Genomic DNA, 18672 nt, shown 5'->3' with positions numbered 1-18672 from the left:
TCTCAGTGGGTTCAAGCCCCGTGTTGGGCTCCACGCCGGGTGCGGAGCCTACATTTAAAAAAAAAAAAAGAAAGAAAGAAAGAAAAAAGAAAAAAAAGGCAGAAGGATTACAAATACAAAGATAGTCTTAGACTCCAACATTCTCACATCTACCACCTAACACTCTTGCAGGTCAGTGCTTCACAAATCAAGTCTCCAAAATATATAAAACAGTATAGCAACTAAATGATATAATTCATATTCTGTCAAAGAGCTCTTACAACACTTACAAAAATGGGCCACGCAAAGAAAACTGTAATCAAGTAGAAATAGTTCAGATCATATACTATGACAGCACAATCAAAAATGTAACCTCACAAAAAGCCCGCTTCCCCAACAGCATGGAGATTTTAGAAAGGCCTTCCAAAGCAACCCTTGAATCACAGACCTCGGAATGAAAATATAAAGATAATAAAGACATTACCTTCCAGAACTATGGAACACACTCAAACTGTCCTGAGAAGAAAAATGGAAGTTTTAAATGCCAATTTCTAACTATGAGACACAAAATTAATAAATTAAGCAATCAAATAAGAAGCTTGAAAAAAAAGGAGTCCCCCTGGGTGGCTCAGTGGGTTAAGCCTCTGCCTTCGGCTCAGGTCATGATCCCGGGATCCCGAGATCAAGCCCCACATCGGGCTCTCTGCTTGGCAGGGAGCCTGCTTTCCCCTCCCCTCTCTCTGCCTACTTGCGATCTCTGTCAAATAAATAAATAAAAATCTTTAAAAAAAAAAAAGGAGTTTGAGAAAAGGACAAAGGAACAAAGCTAAGAAAAGCAGAAAGAGGAACTTAAGAACAACGCAAGGAGAAAGTCGTGAACTAGAGAAACCTAAAATGGAGTCATTGCTAACTCTAAGCCCTGAGCAGACAGCTTTTGTGGTGTCTTCCCAGTTTATAACCTCTCTTCTGTAAGACTTTTCTCCTGACCCACACCGGGGACACCTAAGATCTTAGCTCACTACGCGGTACTCCGTGGCCATGGTGGATTAGACCAAGGGTGAACACCTGGTCTGAGCTGGGCCAGTCAACCACAATTTCTTCCCCAGGAATTAGAAATGAGATCAGATTATTCTGGTCCCCTGAACCAAGAAGAGAAGGGGGAATAGAAAACAAGAGACACAAAGTGAAACCTGGATCTTGAACACCCAATGAAAGGGATGACTTTCCAGAAAAACACAAATGACCTCAACAGACCTGTGATAAAGCCTTTGAGAAAATTATCAAAGGCCTATCTACTCTCCCTTTCAACAAAGTCTCAGATCCATGTTTCACCAGTAAACAATTCCAGCCTGATTTATAAATAAAAGCTTTACAGTGATACAGACATGAGTACTCATGAATAGCTATATACCTATGCTAAATACATATTAGGAACTAGAATACAATGGTAGGTTACATGAATGATTCATCATCAACAAATGGGAGTTCTTTCTAGGAGTTCAAGGATGATTCAATATTATGCAATTTATTAATAAATTTCACCAGGTGAAAATTCAGAATATGGTTATATTGACAGATGATCTTAAAAGCATTTAATATGGTGGTTCAGTGGGTTAAGCCTCTGGGTGGTTCAGTGGGTTAAGCCTCTGTCTTCAGCTCAGGTCGTGATCTCAGGGTCCTGGAATCAGCGTTGCATTGGGCTTTCTGCTCAGCAGGGAGACTTCGTCCCCCTCCCTCTGTGCCTACTTGTGATCTCTCTCTATCAAATAAATAAAATCTAAATTTTAAAAAAGCATTTAATAAAATCCAACATCCAGGGGCGCCTGGGTGGCTCAGTGGGTTAAGCCGCTGCCTTCGGCTCAGGTCATGATCTCAGGGTCCTGGGATCGAGTCCCGCATCGGGCTCTCTGCTCGGCAGGGAGCCTGCTTCCTCCTCCTCTCTCTCTCTATGCCTGCCTCTCTGCCTACTTGTGATCTCTCTCTCTGTCAAATAAATAAATAAAAATCTTTAAAAAAAAATAAAATAAAATCCAACATCCATTCTTCATTTGTTAAACATTTAAGAAAGAACCCAGAAGAAATGACACTTCACTAATAATCACTAGCACATCTAACACCTAACACCTGTATTTTGGTCTCTAAACATTCTTCCCCTCTAAAGGAAATAAGAGCACCTGGGAGAACTGGCCCAGTTCTGGGTTTGGGGTAAGGGAAATGTAAAGTGAGTGAAGGAGTGCCGTAGTGCCAGAAAGGACAGGAGCTATCTAAGAAGACCACAGTCATCTTCAAAGAAATACGAGCCAGTTTATGGGGCACCTGGGTGGCTCAGTGGGTTAAGCCTCTGCCTTTGGCTCAGGTCATGATCTCAGGGCTCTGGAATCGAGCCCTGAATCAGGCTCTCTGCTCAGCGGGGAACCTACTTCCCCCTGCCCTCTCTCTGCCTGCTGCTCTGCCTACTTGTGATCTCTCTCTCTCTGTTAAATAAATAAATAAAATTTAAAAAAAAATAGGAGCCAGTTTAGTCTTCCACCAGCCATATTTGGGACAACTGAAGCATACACAAGAACAATGGCTACAATGAGCTACACCACATTGAATAAAATAAAATCTGGGGGTGCCTGGGTGGCTCAGTGGGTTAAGCCTCTGCCTTTGGCTCAGGTCATGATCCCAGGGTCCTGGGATCAAGCCCTGCATCGGGCTCTCTGCTCACCAAGGAGCCTGCTTCCCCCTCTCTCTCTCTGCCTGCCTCTCTGCCTACTTGTGATTTCTCTGTGTTAAATAAATAAATAAATAAAATCTTTTAAAAAATCTATGAGTCTATTGATACTTCAAGGGGGAAAAGTGCAAGAGGTGTACTTTTTTTTTAAAGATTTTATTTATTTATTTGACAGACAGAGATCACAAGTAGGCAGAGAGAGGGGGAAGCAGGCTCCCCACTGAGCAGAGAGCCCTATGCGGGGCTCGATCCCTGGACCCTGGGATCATGACCCAAGCGGAAGGCAGAGGCTCTAACCCACTGAGCCACCAGGGTGCCCCGAGGTGTACTTTATAAAAGATTTTTATTTATTTATTTGGGAGTGAGAGCACATGGGAGAGAGGCAGAGGGAGAGAATCTTAAGCAGACTCCCTACTGAGCACAGAGTCTGACGTAGGACTCCACCTCATGACCCAGAGATCATAACCTGAGCAGAGATCAAGAGTCCGACGCTTAACCGACTGAGCCACCCAGACACCCCAAGAGTGCACTTTTAATTAACTTTTTAATTAGAGGAAAATTCTAAGCAGACACAGAACATCAAGAGAATAGTCAATCAAAGTTCCAGGTAACCATCACCCATCTTCTGCTCATGGGCAAAATGGAGCTGTCTATTTCTTCCTATTCCCCTTCCTTCCCAAACCATTTTGAAGCAAATCTTGACACCATATGATTGCACCGGTGAGAATTCTTATAGATATCTCTGAAGAGTAATGGCATAGCTATGTACTTCATGCATGACTGAGCCAGAACCACATTTCCAGAACTCCTTTCCCTGTGTGATTCCAGGTGAGGGACAGCCATGAGAGAAATTTTCATACAATTTGGGAGGCGGAAGTGAAACTGTAGCCATTGTGCTCTGAAAGGTGTCCTGTCCTATCCTTCCTTAGAGGCTGTGAGGGATAGACAGGCACTGGCAAGTTCCATCCACTTGGTCTGCTTTTCCCCACTCCACATCCAGCCCTCCTTCCCACTGACTGGACCTGCTGACCAACGAAACCCAGTTCACTACCAGAACTTCCTCTGTGAGCTCATGGTAGCAGGAGCCACAAAGAACAAACGATTTTCCATAACCATCTCCACCAACTCTTTCTGTGGTTGTCCTCCAGAAGATGGATGCTTCCAACGTACTTTGCCAAAGCTGGTTCAGGACTTCTCTGGTCCTTTTTTGAGCCTCTACTTCCCAGCTTGTCCCATAAGCATACCAATTCCTGTAATGAAATTTTTAATGAAAATTTTTTAAAGATTTTATTTATTTGAAAGAGAGAGAGAGCCACACAAAGGGAGAAGCGGTCTCCCCGCTGAGCCAGCTGTGGGGACTTGATCACAGGACACTAGGATCTTGACTCTATAATTAATTTCTTTTTATTTTTTTAAAGATTTATTTATTTGACAGAGAGATCACAAGTAGGCAGAGAGGCAGGCAGAGAGAGAGAGAGAGAGAGAGAGGGAAGCAGGCTCCCTGCTGAGCAGACAGACCGATGTGGGACTCGATCTCAGGACCCTGAGATCATGACCTGAGCCGAAGGCAGCGGCTTAACCCACTGAGCCACCCAGGCGCCCCTATAATTAATTTCTTATTCTGTAATATGCATAGTAGTTGTTTCCTTGACTGAGGCTTGATTGATACAAAGTTTCTTACACACACTGCCCTGCCACACACCCACACAATACTGTATCACAGCTAAACAATTAACAATCATTCTTTATTACTATCAAGTGTCCACAAGATTTAAATCTCCCCATCGTCTCTCTCTCTCTTTTTATTAAGGATCCAATCAGGATGCAAAGAAAGTCCAACCCTCAACTAATAGGTCCCTAAGTTTCTTTTTATTTTTTTTCTTAAGATTTTATTTATTTATTTGACAGAGAGAGAGAGAGGTCACAAGTAGACAGAGAGGCAGGCAGAGAGAGAGGGGGAAGCATGCTCCCCGCTGAGCAGAGATCCGGATGTGGGGCTCCATCCCAGGACCCTGAGATCACGATCTGAGCCAAAGGCAGAGACCTAACCCACTGAGCCACCCAGGCACTCCGCCCCGTTATAATTTAATTTTTATTTTATTTTAAAAGGTTTTATTTGGGCGCCTGGGTGGCTCAGTGGGTTAAAGCCTCTGCCTTCGGCTCAGGTCATGGTCTCGGGGTCCTGGGATCAAGTCCCGGATCGGGCTCTCCACTCAGCCAGGAGCCTGCTTCTCTCTCTCTCTCTGCCTGTCTCTCTGCCTACTTGTGATCTCTCTCTCTCTGTCAAATAAATAAATAAATCTTTTTAAAAAAATGAAAGGTTTTATTTATTTTATTAAGAGAGAGAGAGCACGAGTGGGGGGAGAGGGAGAAAGAGAATCCCAAGCAGATACCACACTGAGGGCAGAGTCTGAAGCAGGGCTCCATCTTGCCAGTCTGAGATCACAACCTGAGCCAAAATCAAGTTGGACACTTGGCTGACTGAGCCACCCAGACGCCCCGACTTCACAATTTTAAAAATTACTGAGGACGCCAAAGATTCTTTGTTTTGTGGATTTCACCTATCAATGCTTACCACCCTGGACATTAAATTGGAGGAATTTTTAAAGTATTTATTCATTTAACAATAGAATACTAAACCCCACACACTTTAACACAAGTAACATATTTTTGTGAAAAATAACTACCTGTTTCAGAACAAAAAGTAGTGATAAGAACAGCATCACTTCGACATGTTTTCATATCTCTTTAACATCTAACTTAATAGAAGACGAAGGAATTCTCATATTTGTTCCTGCATTCAATGTTACATATTGTCGGTTGACATATATGAAGGAAATATGGCCTCGCGCAGATATGTTGTTGGAAAAGGGAGAAATATTTTACTTTTTCAGATAATTGTGGCTATTTATCCAGATACCACACAAAAAAATCAAGACCAAAAATCCAGACATTTCTTAAAAGGTTCATAGTCATTAAAAGGAATGCAAAACCATATCAATGATTTTTTTGTGCTGTTACATTAAAATCCACTAATCTACCCTGTACTTTGATCTCTTACCCGTGTATGACTTTACAGCATCATTCATTGGTCATATGGAAAATATCGTTGCCCTGAGTTATGCTGGTCTTCCTAATGTTAATGCATCTCATTATGCAATATCGAAAGTCCACATTCACTGATAACCAACACCACCCTCATCAGAGACGTCTCTACAAACCGAGAAGCTGTCGAGCTTGCTGCAGGGGACAAAGTTGTACAAAGCTCTAATTGTTTGCTTAAATTTTATATATTGGCAACAAATACTACCAGTTGTTCTTCTGAGGGAGGTAACAAGATCACTTCCAATTTTTTGAGATGATACCTACCAAACACCATGGTTGATTAGTCGTACTTTTAAGTTAAAAATCTCTCTATTAAAAACAAACAAAAAAACACCTAGTTCATCTCGCAGCTCGAATTGCACAAATGTTTTCTCTCTCTCTCTTTTTAAAAGATTTTATTTATTTATCTGACAGACAGAGATCACAAGTAGGCAGAGAGAGAGAGAGAGGAGGAAGCAGGCTCCTTCCTGAGCAGAGAGCCTGATGCAGGGCCCAATCCCAGGACCCTGGGATCGTGATCTGAGCCAGAGGCAGAGGTTTTAACCCACTGAGCCACCCAGCCGCCCCACAGATGTTTTCTCTCGAGACAACTACCACTGTACTTCAATATATACCAGGAGGGTTTTATGGGTATATTTCATCAAAAAGATATATTTAGCAGTGCCTATCTGGCTCAGTCGGTAGAGCATATGACTCCTGATCTTTGGGTCATGAGTTCAAGCCCCACGCTGAGTGTAGACATTACTTAAAAATAAAATCTTGGGGCGCATGGGTGGTTCAGTGGGTTAAGCATCTGCCTCCGGCTCAGGTCATGATCTCAGGGTCCTGGGGTGGAGCCCCAACCCCCCCACTCCTCTGCTCAGCAGGGAGCCTACTTCCCCCTCTCTCTCTGCCTGCCCCTCTGCCTACTTGTGATTTTTCTCTTTCTGTCAAATAAGTAAATAAAATCTTCAAAAAAATTTTTTTAAATAAATAAAATCTTTTGGGGGTGCCTGGGTGGCTCAGAGGGTTAAGTGTCTGCCTTCGGCTCAGGTCATGATCCCCCCATCCTGGGATCAAGTCCCACATCTGGCTCCCGACTTAGCAGGGAGCCTGCTTCTCCTTCTCCTTCTGTAGCTCCACCTGCTTGTGCTCTCTCTTTCTTTCAAATAAATTTTTAAAATCTTGAAAAAATAAGAGAAGAAAAACAAAAAGAAAACCTCCGTTTGGAAGGAAGCACAACCATAAAGTCTTAAGACAAAAGCCATACAGTTCACTAATGTTTGCATGTGGTATGCAATTTAGCAGAGAAAGCCTGAAAAACAATGAGAGGGCTATTCATGTTTTTAATAAAAGATTGCCTTTGTCTTGCGCAGAACATGTAGAATACATATTTTAATTTAGTAACTATTTTTTAAAAGGTGGTGATGCTTTGTTACTGAAACTAAAATGAATTTTAGTCATAAAATCTCTGATCTCATGATTTTAAGAGTTGTTTACCACTTTTATTTTTGTTTGAAGTGCGATTTTTTTTTTCATCCCAACCTCTCTTCAAAAAAAAAAAAAAAGAAGTAAATTTCTGGCAAGGAACTTAGCAGAAGTCTAATATATGACAGGTTTGCCCCATTCTTTGAAACTACAGCAAGCGACCATATGAGACCTTCTGTAAGGCAAAACGGTGCAAAGAAGTAATCATCATAAATTTATATAGAAAATTTTTTAGTGTTGCCAGACCTCCAAACTAACCACACTTAGACTTTTCTGATACCTTACAAACCTCTTGCTAAAGGACGCACAAAATAAAATTGAGATAAGTCCGTTGGTCGCAGACACTGTGCAAAGGTCTGGTGCCTTTGACGTTGAGATGCTGAGTGTAGTTCCCTGGAAAGGTGCTTGGTGGCGCCACTGAGACGGCTCAGGGCGCACGCCGCATCTATACAGAGGGCTTGGAAAACAGACCTGGAACGCTGTTTTTGCTTTCCACCTTTTTCCGCTTTTCATCTTTTTTCACAAAAGCAAAAATCCTCTTTGGATTTCTTTTGGCTAACAAAAGCAAGTACAATGTCGGTCTTTCGTATAAGTGAAGTGGTGTTACATGAACGTGCAGAAAGCAGCAGACGAGTTTTGAGCTGTGTCACATCATGTTTGGATACTTGAGAATTTATTATGAGAGTTTTTGTTTTATTACTTGATAATCCGTTTATAAAAAGTCATATACGTTGATACTAGTTGAAATTATATATTTCTGTTGTCTGGGAATGTATGTTAACAGTTCTCTGGGAGAAAGAAGTTGCCAAATGTTCACCGGCTTGCAAAACCCCAGTGTGAGAATTCAAATATCTAAATAAATATTGAAATGCATTTTGGTTTTTTTTTTAAGATTTTATTTATTTATTCAACAGACAGAGATCACAAGTAGGCAGAAAGGCAGGCAGAGAGAAGAGAGGAAGGGAAGCAGGCTCCCTGCTAAGCAGAGAGCCCGATGCGGGGCTCGATCCCAGGACCCTGGGACCATGACCTGAGCTGAAGGCAGAGGCTTTAACCCACTGAGACACCCAGGCACCCCGAAATGCATTTTTTTAAAGCAAATTACTGAATAGACATAGTATAAAGCCTTTTAAAAACTAGGACCTTATTGGATTGGATACAAGACTACATGTCTATTTAAAGTGTGTTGTGGTCACAGAAGAAAAATCTGAAATGAGGGGCACCTCGGTGGCACGGTCATTTGGGCGTCTGCCTTTGGCTCAGGTCATGATCCCGGGGGTCCTGGGATCAAGCCTCGGGCTACCTGCTCAGTGGAGAGCTTGCTTCTCCCTCTCCCACTCCCCCTGCTTGTGCTCCCTCTCTCATGGTCTCTCTGTTAAATAAATACATAAAATATTTTTTTTAAAAATCTGAAATGACATACACCAAGTTGTTAATTATAGTCAGTGCTAGGAATCGGATTACAGTGTGGAATTGTTCAATCAACGTGTTCTTCTATCAATATATTCCTATATTCTCTCTTACTTTTTGCAGTGATTAAGAATTACATTTGGGACATGGAAGTGGCTCAGTTGGTTAAGCCGCTGCCTTCCACTCAGGTCATGATCCCAGGGTCCTCGGATCCAGTCCCACATCGGGCTTCTTGCTTAGTGGGGAGCCTGCTTCTCTCTTTGCCTCTGCCTTCTTGTGCTCTCTCTCTCTCTGACAAATTAATAAATAAAATCTTTTTTAAAAATTACTTTTGTCATTGAACAAATCAAGAATTAAGAATTAAGATAAGTACTTGGATATTAGGGAAATACGAATAAATGGACATAAAATCTTTTTTTTTTTTTTTAAAGATTTTATTCATTTATTTGACAGAGAGAGATCACAAACAGGCAGAGAGGCAGGCAGAGAGAGAGGAGGAAGCAGGCTCCCTGCTGAGCAGAGAGCCCGATGCGGGGCTCGATCCCAGGTCTCTGGGATCATGACCTGAGCCGAAGGCAGCGGCTTAACCCACTGAGCCACCCAGGCGCCCCGGACATAAAATCTTTATACTTTTTTTGTGTGCATATGAGTAAAGTGGTGGAAGTTTATTAAGTGAAGATATAGAAAAAGCTCTCAAGAGTGAGACGGGTCCCAAGAGGGTTGCCCTAATTTCCTTTTTCTTAACTACAATAACTCCATATTTCAGAGATGTAACTTCACTCTCTATTAATCTATAAATTTAACAGAACAACCACACCAGTGAATCTGCAACAAGATTTGTTGTTGTGGGGCACCTGGGTGGCTCAGTGGGTTAAAGCCTCTGCCTTTGGCTCAGGTCATGATCTCAGGGTCCTGGGATCAAGCCCCACATCAGGCTCTCTGCTCAGCATGGAGCCTGCTTCCCCCTCTCTCTTTGCCTGCCTCTCTGCCTACTTGTGATCTCTGTCAAATAAATAAATAAAATCTTAAAAAAAAAAAAAAAGATTTGTCGTTGTTGTTGTTGTTAAAATGACTCTAATGGGAACACGAGAATACCAAGGAATATGTTACAAATAAGAGGGATGGCTGCTGTACTCTTACTGAAGAATAAAATTATTAGAAAGCTACAGTTATTAAAAGCATGATACTGATTCCAGAGTAAGCAAATAGGTAAAGGGAATAAACCAAAGCCCAGAAATAGGGGTATGTATAAAAATTTTATATGGAATTTTCACTACTTTGGAACTTCTGCATTTTCTAAAATGGCCTTCAGACAAGGAGGGACACACTTCAAATAGTCAAGTTATAGAAACCCATGCAGAAAATAGGAGTTCACTTCCTCTTACTCACGTTTGGACCACGTGATTGGACGTTTCTCAGCCTTGGGGTTCCCATTTACAAAACCTGGTTCCAGCCAGCGATAGCATTTGGGATGCAGTCATGAAGGGGAATTGTTTGGTAGGAGATTACCAATAAGATATGAAGCAGTTGAACTTCTATCAATTTTTTTGATAATTGATAAAAAATTCTGATGTTTGATTTTTTGGATAATTGATCATTTTTGATAATTGATTAAAATTTTTTCAATTTTTATTTTAGAAGTACAAGTGTTTGTTCTACAATGTTCAGTCTGCGCTGTTTGTGTCCTGCTGTGGGGACTGGTTAAAATTATCACATGAGTTTGCTATCTTGGTTGGACCCTGTTTGAGAAACATTCAAGAAAAGGCCAACGTGCAGTTTCTAAAGTTGGTGAGAAATAAGGACAGGAGCCAGTCATCCGTATTAGGTGGTGTCAGCCTGTCCCTTCAGGGTCAAGGTGAAGCCACTTAACCCCGACAAGCAGTTCTCACATTCCAGGTACAGAACTTTCGTACGAGGGGGGAACTGCAGGAGCAGCCTGAGTCCTGGGTCAGAAGATGGGGATACTCATTTCCCTGAAAGGCTCTTGTACCCTAGCAGGTTTGGTCCAGATGTCTGCCCCTCAGCAGACAATGGAAGCTGGTTAGGCAGGATTTTCCTGTTGCCAATGAAAGCAATCTCATAATTTCTGTTTGTTTGTTGTGAACCACAATACTTTACAGCCTAGAAACACCTACAAGGGGAAAGACCAAAATGCTTAAGTGTGCATCCAACTTTTTAAAATACGTACACAGTGTTGGGGTGCCTGGGTGGCTCAGCCGGTTAAGCGTCTGCCTTCAGCTCAAGTCATGATCCTAGGGGTCCAGGGATTGAGTCCTGCGTTGGGCTCCCTGCTCAGCCGGGATCCTACTTCTCCCTCTGCCTGCCGCTCCCCCTGCTTGCGTTCTCTCTCTGACAAATAAATAAAATCTTTAAAAAATATATTTAAAATACCTATACAGTAAAAAACACCCCTGAAATAAAAATAGGACTATTGGACTATTGAAATGGTTCCTAACAAATATGGGAGCAGAGGTTTAATCTCAATTCACTTACATAAAAGACATCAAGATACCAATGAATAAGTGGGCACAGAAGATGGAAAAAAAAGTACTAACTCAAGGATAGATATATTTACTGTCAAACACATAGGAAAATACTTGTTCTCACTTGAAAGTTAAAAGTGCTAAAATTAAAAGTAACTTTGAAATAGCCTTTTTATACATATTAAATTAACAACCAAAAAGTTCTGGTGAGATTTTAGGTAAAAGTGGTGCATACATACTGCTTCTGCGTACTGTAGTTAGGAATTTGGGTTGCCAGTATCAGAAACCCATTCAAATTATATACATAATAACTATGAATTATTACACACAACTGACCCTAGAACAACACGGGTTTGAACTGTGTGGGTCCACTTATATGCAGATTTCTCTCAGTAAGGATATTGGAAATATTCGGGAGATTTGCCACAATATGAAAAACTCACAGACAAGCCATATAGCCTAGAAATACCAAAAAAGAAAAAAGAAAAAGTTATGTATTCTCTAAGAATACATTATATAACACATATACATATAACTGTGTATGCCATTGGGAAGGCGTCCAGTCAACAGTAGACTACTAGTAGTTAAGTTTTGGGGGGAGTCAAAAGTGCTATGTGGATTTTTCACTATGCAGAAGTTGGGGGTGGGGGGGCAGTGCCTCTAACCCCCACTTTGTTCCAGGATCAACTGTAATTCTATAATAATAACTATTAATTGTTTTGCCATATTAGAAGTACAAATAATATCATCTTTATTTTCTTGGACTCTCTCTCTCTCTGCCTGCCTCTCTGCCTACTTGTGATCTCTCTGTCAAATAAATAAATTAAATCTTTAAAAAAAAAAAAAGTTTCTAGGATGAGCCAGCATGAGACTGATTTTGGAGTCTTATAGCAAAGGTGGCTTTGGCTCAGGTCATGATCCCAGGGTCCTGGGATAGAGCCCTGCATCGGGCTCCCTGCTCAGCGGGGAGTCTGCTTCTCCTTCTCCCTCTGCCCCTTCCCCTCCCCCCTGCTTGTATGTGTACTCACTGTCTCTCTCTCTCTCTGTGTCAAATAAATAAATAATTTTTTTTTAAAGAAAAATATCAGCATGGATATGTGTTATGGTGGCAAATGTTAACATTCAAAACAAGTCTGGTTTCATCCCGGGGATGCAGTATTGAATTTTGATGAAGCCTGTCGTTGGCTGTCACATAGGAAGGGAACCAAATTTGCAAGGCTTGGCTACTGCACAGTTTTAAACAATCGTTTTTAGAAGTGAATTATTTCCTTGCTTGTGTTTTCAACCAACCGCGGGGAGTGCCTTTTCTCATCTTTGTTGAACCTGCAAAGGGTTTAGTTTGTTTGATCTTGTCAAGGTTGAAGGCTTGTCAAGTCAGGCAGGCCTCCTAAAAATGCCTCTGAACACATGAAAAAAGGATCCATTCCCCTCTCCAGGACACGACCGAAAAGCAGAGACAACTTCCCGGGAGTAGATGCCTGCTCGGACCAGCCCTTTCCTGTGAGCATGCAAATCTACTGACACGGAACTTTCCTGGACACAATTACCTGAGGCTGCCAAGTTTAACAAAAGTTCACACAGAGAAACAATAGAAGGGGGCGCCCTGGGTGGCTCAATGGGTTAAAGCCTCTGCCTTCGGTTCAGGTCATGATCCCAGGGTCTTGGGATCGAGCCCTGCATTGCATCGGGCTCTCTGCTCAGCAGGGAGCCTGCTTCCTCCATTCTGTCTCTCTCTCTCTGCCTGCCTCTCTGCCTACTTGTGATCTCTGTCAAACAAATAAATCTTTAAAAAAGAAAGAAAGAAAGAAAGAAACAATAGAAGGAGGTTGAGAATCTTGGCTTGTCAAACCACACAACTAGATATAATTAGACATATATGTCTAGACAGACAGACACATAGACATATAGAGGTAAAGAGATATAGACAACCATATGTTCCCTTCATCATTACTTAACACTGAAAAACCAGAGGGGTGCCTGAGTGGCTCAGTGGGTTAAGCCTCTGCCTTCGGTTCAGGCCATGATCTCAGGGTCCTGGGATTGGGTCCTGCATCGGGCTCTGCTCAGCAGGGAGCTTGCTTCCCCCTCTCTCTCAGCCTGTCTCTCTGCCTACTTGTGATTTCTTTCTGTCAACTGGCAGGTGATTTTCTGCCAATACACTTGAAAATGCAAAGGAATTACGAAAACTCTTACAGAATACAACTTACAAAAACGGACACAGCCAAAAAAAAGAAAAAAAGTCTGAATAATCCTATATTTGCCAATTTTTAATGTACCAAAGGGGCACTCTAACTAAGATAAACTTTTTAATGAATGACTTAAATATTCAATGCTTAGAGAATGGCAAAGTAATTTATGGTAAAATCACTTATTGTTGGGGCGCCTATGTGGTTCAGTCATTAAGCGTCTGCCTTCGACTCAGGTCATGATCCCAGAGTCCTGGGATCAAGCCCCACATCGGGCTCTCTGCTCAGCCTGGACTCTTCTTCTCCCTCTTCTTCTGCTCCTCACCCTGCTTGTGCTCATGCCCCCCCACCCCCAAATAAATAAAATCTAAAAAAAAAAAAAAGGAAATACACACTATAAAGAATCATCAAAGTCAAAAATTGTTTTATTTTTAAAAACCAATAAAATAACCTCATCATGGATCAACCTCATCTAGGATCAAGAAAAAGCAAGAGTAGGCACAAATCGCCAGTGGCAGGAACATGGAGAGCATCACTAGAAACTTACAGCCATTAACGAAGTAATAAGAGAATATAAATTAACAATTTGTACCAATAAACTTGAAAAAGTAGAGGAAATAAAATTCTTGGAGAAGAATACAACTTATAAAAACCAACACGGGCAAAAAGAGAAAATTCTGAGTAATCCTATAGTTCCAAATTTTCCTTTTGATTTCATTTTCTGCTCTTCTAAAGAACAGGAAGAGAGGGAACCCTCCCCAACTTGTTTTGTGGAACAGCATAAACAGTTTATCAACACCTGAGAAGGATGTGATAAGAAAGAAAAATCAGAGCAGGGCAGTGGGGGGTGTCTGGCTGGCTCAGCGGATGGAGCATTGGACTCCTGATCTCAGGGTTGTGAGTATGAACCCTGCATTGGGTGTAGATTACTTAAAAAATCAAAATAAAATCTTGAACAAAAAAAAGGAAAACCACAGCCAATCTCATTCATAAAAAGGAGATGCAAAAATCCTGTGGTCGCCAGTCTCCACCGTGGCCCCCAATGATCTCTACCTCTTAAGTAGTCATACCTTAGTGTACCCCCTTCCCACAGTGGCCAGGGTGACCGATAGGCAAAAAGCATAGGTCACCTCTAAGGTAGGTAATAAAAGACACCGTGGCTTTCATCTTGATGGCACACCCCCTCTCAAGTCATCAGCTCTGGCGAAGCCAGCTGCCCTGTTGTGAGTTGCCCACAGAGTGCCCCATAGAGGCAAACCAAAGTCTCCAGCCAGTAACAGTTAGCAAGCACATCAACCAGTCCCGGTCAAACCTTCAAATAATTAATTTTTCATTAAAATGCATGATGCATGGGCGCCTGGGTGACTCAGTGGGTTAAAGCCTTTGCCTTCGGCTCAGGTCATGGTCCCGGGGTCCTGGGATCGAGTACCGCATCGGGCTCTCTGCTCAGCGGGGAGCCTGCTTCCCCCTCTCTCTCTGCCTGCCTCTCTGCCTACTTGTGATCTGTCTCTCTGTCAAATAAATAAATAAAAATCTTTTTAAAAAGTTATAAAATGCACGATGCTAACATCTGGTAGGTTGAGAATTGTCATTTTTAATGCCTTAACAAATACTTTTTTTTTTAACTTTCTCAGCTTCGGGGGGCACCTGGGTGGCTTAGTCAGTTAAGCATCTGCCTTCAGCTCAGATCATGATCCCAGGGTCCTGGGATCCAGCCCTGCATCAGGCTCCCCCCTCAGCAGAGAGCCTGCTTCTCCCTCTCTCGCTCCCCCTGCTTGTGTTCTCTCTCTATATATATCCAATAAATAAATAAAATCTTTCAAAAAATAAAAATAAACTTTCTCAGCTTTAATGTCTCATGTCACAGTGGGAATAAATACAACTCATATCCATGAAAGCTCCTGGGGTACCTGGGTGGCTCAGTCTGTTAACATCTGGACACGTGACTTTGGCTCAGGTCATTTTTCTCAGGGTTTTGAGATCGAGCCCCATGTTGGGATTCTCTCTCTTCCTCTCCTTCTGCCCCTCCCTTGCCTCTCGTAAATTTTTTTTTTTTTTAATTTTAAGCTCCTGGGTGTCCTCCATCATTTCTAAGAGTGTAAAAGCTTCTGAGACAAAAATGCTATTTTATGTCTATGTCACTTACTATGACAGTTTAATAATATACATGAGCTTCAAAACAGCACCATTTATTGCTTATCCTTTAGAAAAATCATATTTTTCATGGAATTTGATCTAAACAACTCAGTTACATAGTTGGCTCCCAACACACACCTGGCTCAGCTCCATACATTCCTTTCAAAGGTAAGCTTGCAACCGGGGTAAATGGAGAAATAGTTGAAACTGGCTTAGGGCGCAGCTTGGTTGTAAACCATGTGGTCTTACCTATTCCTCCATTTAAGCAGCAGATGTGAAACACACATGAATAGCACACTTTTTTTTTTAAGCCCCTAGGGGGTAGACCCAGAGGTACCACAATACCAGGTCCATGCGTGGAATGAATGAAGCAAATCCCTCCTCTATCTCCCTGTCATCTATTTTATTGTATTTTTTAAAATATTTTATTTATTTATTTGACAGAGAGAGACACAGCGAGAGAAGGAACACAAGCAGGAGGAGTGGGAGAGGGAAAAGCAGGCTTCCCGCTGAGCGGGGAGCTCAATGCGGGACTCGATCCCAGGACCCTGAGATCATGACCTGAGCCAAAGGTAGACGCTTAACCACTGAGCCACCCAGCAGGAACCCCTCCCTGTCATCTAATTTAAAGATGAGTAAACCAAACTTCAGTCACCTCAATTCTGTCATTATGTGTGTGTGCCCACTGATTTTTCATTAGTGTTTAAGATTTAAAGCAGCCAAACGGCACAAACTGCCAAGTGTAATATTTTGTTCGGTAAGCACCCATTTTAATTCATACCTAAAATAGTTTGTCCAATTTTGGTATCTTTAGGAATTACAGTTTACTTCAGTTGTCTTTAAATGGAAGAAGCAAGAGAATATTATTATTACATGATTATTACTGCAAATAATTCTGTCCTGTAGAGGAAGGGGGTGTTAAAAATAAATAGCTAAGAGGAGCAGGTGGGTGGCTCAGTCCATTATTCATTTGACTCTTAAGCATCGGACTCTTGATCTCAGGGTTGTGAGTTCAAGCCCCACGTTGGGCTCCATGCTGAGGGTGAAGGCTACTTAAAAAAAAAAAGAAGAAGAAGAAGAAGAAGAACAGCTGGGAATGAAATATGCTGAAGTTACCACTTCTCCAAGAGGTGAGGACAGCTGTGTTCCTAGTACCCAGCACAATGCCTAGCAAAGAGCAGATTATCAAACATTTGTTGAGTGAAATATTACAAATAAAATGTCTCAAGCAATTGAAAAGCATCAGCTTTAGTCTCAAATGGAGCTGAATTCCAATCTGCTCCTTCCGATGCATTCCTTGGGCGACTTCTTTCCTCAATTTCCACAACTGTAGAGTGGACATAATAAGAGAATATTCTCCACAGGGAGAATCTAGAGTCAATCTAGAACAGGGTCTATACCTAATCAAAAAGGGATCCACAATTAAAGCCTCTGCCTTTGGCTCGGGTCATGATCCCAGGGTCCTGGGATGGAGTCCCACATTGGGCTCTCTGCTCAGCGGGGAGCCTGCTTCCTCCTCTCTCTCTCTGCCTGCCTCTCTGCCTACTTGTGATCTCATCTGTCAAATAAATAAATAAAAATCTTAAAAAAAAAAAAAAAAAAGTGATCCACAGGGGCGCCAAAGTGGCTCAGTGGGTTAAGCCTCTGGCTTCGACTCAGGTTATGGTCTCAGGGTCCTAGGATCGAGCCCCCCCCCCCACATCGAGCCCCGCATCAGTCTCTCTGCTCAGCAGGAAGCCTGCCCCCCCACCCCTGTCTTGAAAAAAAAAAAAAAAGTGATCCACAGTGTATGAAATGAGATGAATTCACCAATTTACTGAGTTTAGCACCTGACACTGTAACGAACATTTCTGGGGTTGGCAGCATGTGTCAAGTGGACTAGCCTGTTCTAGAGGACAAAAACAAAAATACCCATTCCAAAATCAGACTTTTTTTTTTTTTTTTTAAGTAGGCTCCACGCCCAATAGGGCTCAACTCACTCTGAGATCACCACCTGAGCTGAGATTAAGTCTGGGGTGCCTAACCCACTGAGCTACCCTGGTGCCCCCAAATCTCACATTTTCTTATTTTAAAAAGAAAGGAAGAAAAAAAGAGAGAGAAAGAAGGAAGGAAGGAAGGAAGGAACAAGGCAGAGAAAGAAAGAAAGAAACAGACAGACAAACTAGAGGCATCTAGCTGGCTCCGTAAGTGGAGCACTGGGACTCTTGCTCTCTGGGTCCTGAGTTTGAGCCTCAGGTTGGGTGTAAAGAGTACTTTTTAGAAGAATCATAAAGGAGAGCCTGGCTGGCTCAGTGGTTATGCCTCTGCCTTCGGCTCAGGTCATGATCTCAGGCTCAGCTCATGATCTCAGGGTCAGGAGATAGAGCCAGGATCACCTGTTTCCCCCTTGCTCTCTGCCTGCCTCTCTGCCTACTTGTGATCTCTCTCTGTCAAAATAAAATCTTAAAAAAAAAAAAGGGGGGGGGGAGTCATAAAGAGGCAAGCGAAAGTTAAAAAAAATTCGTTGAAAGAAAGATTAGCTCCCCCCATGGCCGCGCAGGCCAGCTGCCTTAAGATCAGGGCTATAACCACAGCAAACAATGTCAGTTAAAACCAAGACCTCTTGGGCCTTCCAGCTGTCCATGTGTGAAGGAAAAGTCAAACCTGCCAAGGCCTTGCCAGTTTTAAATTCGTTGGCACCCAGCCTGATACCGGGACTGCTCAGTCACACATTAAGAAACGAGGGGTGGGGGATGCTGGGGAGGGAGAGGAAACATGGAATGGAAGCCGGAACACTTCTGCACGCGGGGCTGCCTCCCTTCCCCTCGCCACATCCTCCGTAGAACCCCGGCTTCGTGCGAATGCTTATAAAGCATTCATCATCCATCGCACGAACACTCTTTTGCAAGATTCGCAAGAGGATTTCCTTGTCAGTGTTTAATAATGGCTCTAATATTGAAAAATACAAAGAAAATAAACTTTGGGCGTAAAAAGGCACAGAATGTATTTTGATCCTTTTTTGTAGGCTGTAAAAATTAAAGCAGACTTCCACGTCTCCTTGCCCGCCACACCACCACCCCCTCCGCCCCCGTGACTGTTCCTCGAGTCCTCCCGCTCCTTTGCTCCCGGGTTCTGGAACAGACAGACGCCCACTCTGCCTCGAGGCTGCGCGCCCCGGGCGTCTGAAATCCGACTTTCTAAACTCCCAGAC

At 42.5% G+C, this 18672-nt stretch overlaps 1 protein-coding gene across 1 annotated transcript in view; it reads right to left on the bottom strand.

Annotated features, from left to right (window-relative positions):
* The window catches only part of B4GALNT2 (beta-1,4-N-acetyl-galactosaminyltransferase 2), a 50421-nt gene that overhangs the window by 30537 nt on the left and 1212 nt on the right, over positions 1–18672 (bottom strand). Inside the window, 1 exon segment of the mRNA XM_045070066.1 lies at positions 3866–3945. Within this exon segment, the coding sequence (XP_044926001.1) occupies positions 3866–3945 (80 nt within the window).

Source organism: Mustela putorius, unplaced genomic scaffold (genome assembly GCF_011764305.1).
Source record: "Mustela putorius furo isolate JIRA1106 unplaced genomic scaffold, ASM1176430v1.1 tig00003962_pilon_pilon_pilon, whole genome shotgun sequence".
Classification (NCBI taxonomy): Eukaryota; Metazoa; Chordata; class Mammalia; order Carnivora; family Mustelidae; genus Mustela; species Mustela putorius.
Note: the sequence above shows the minus strand (reverse complement) of the source record. Positions and strands in the feature narration are given on the sequence as shown.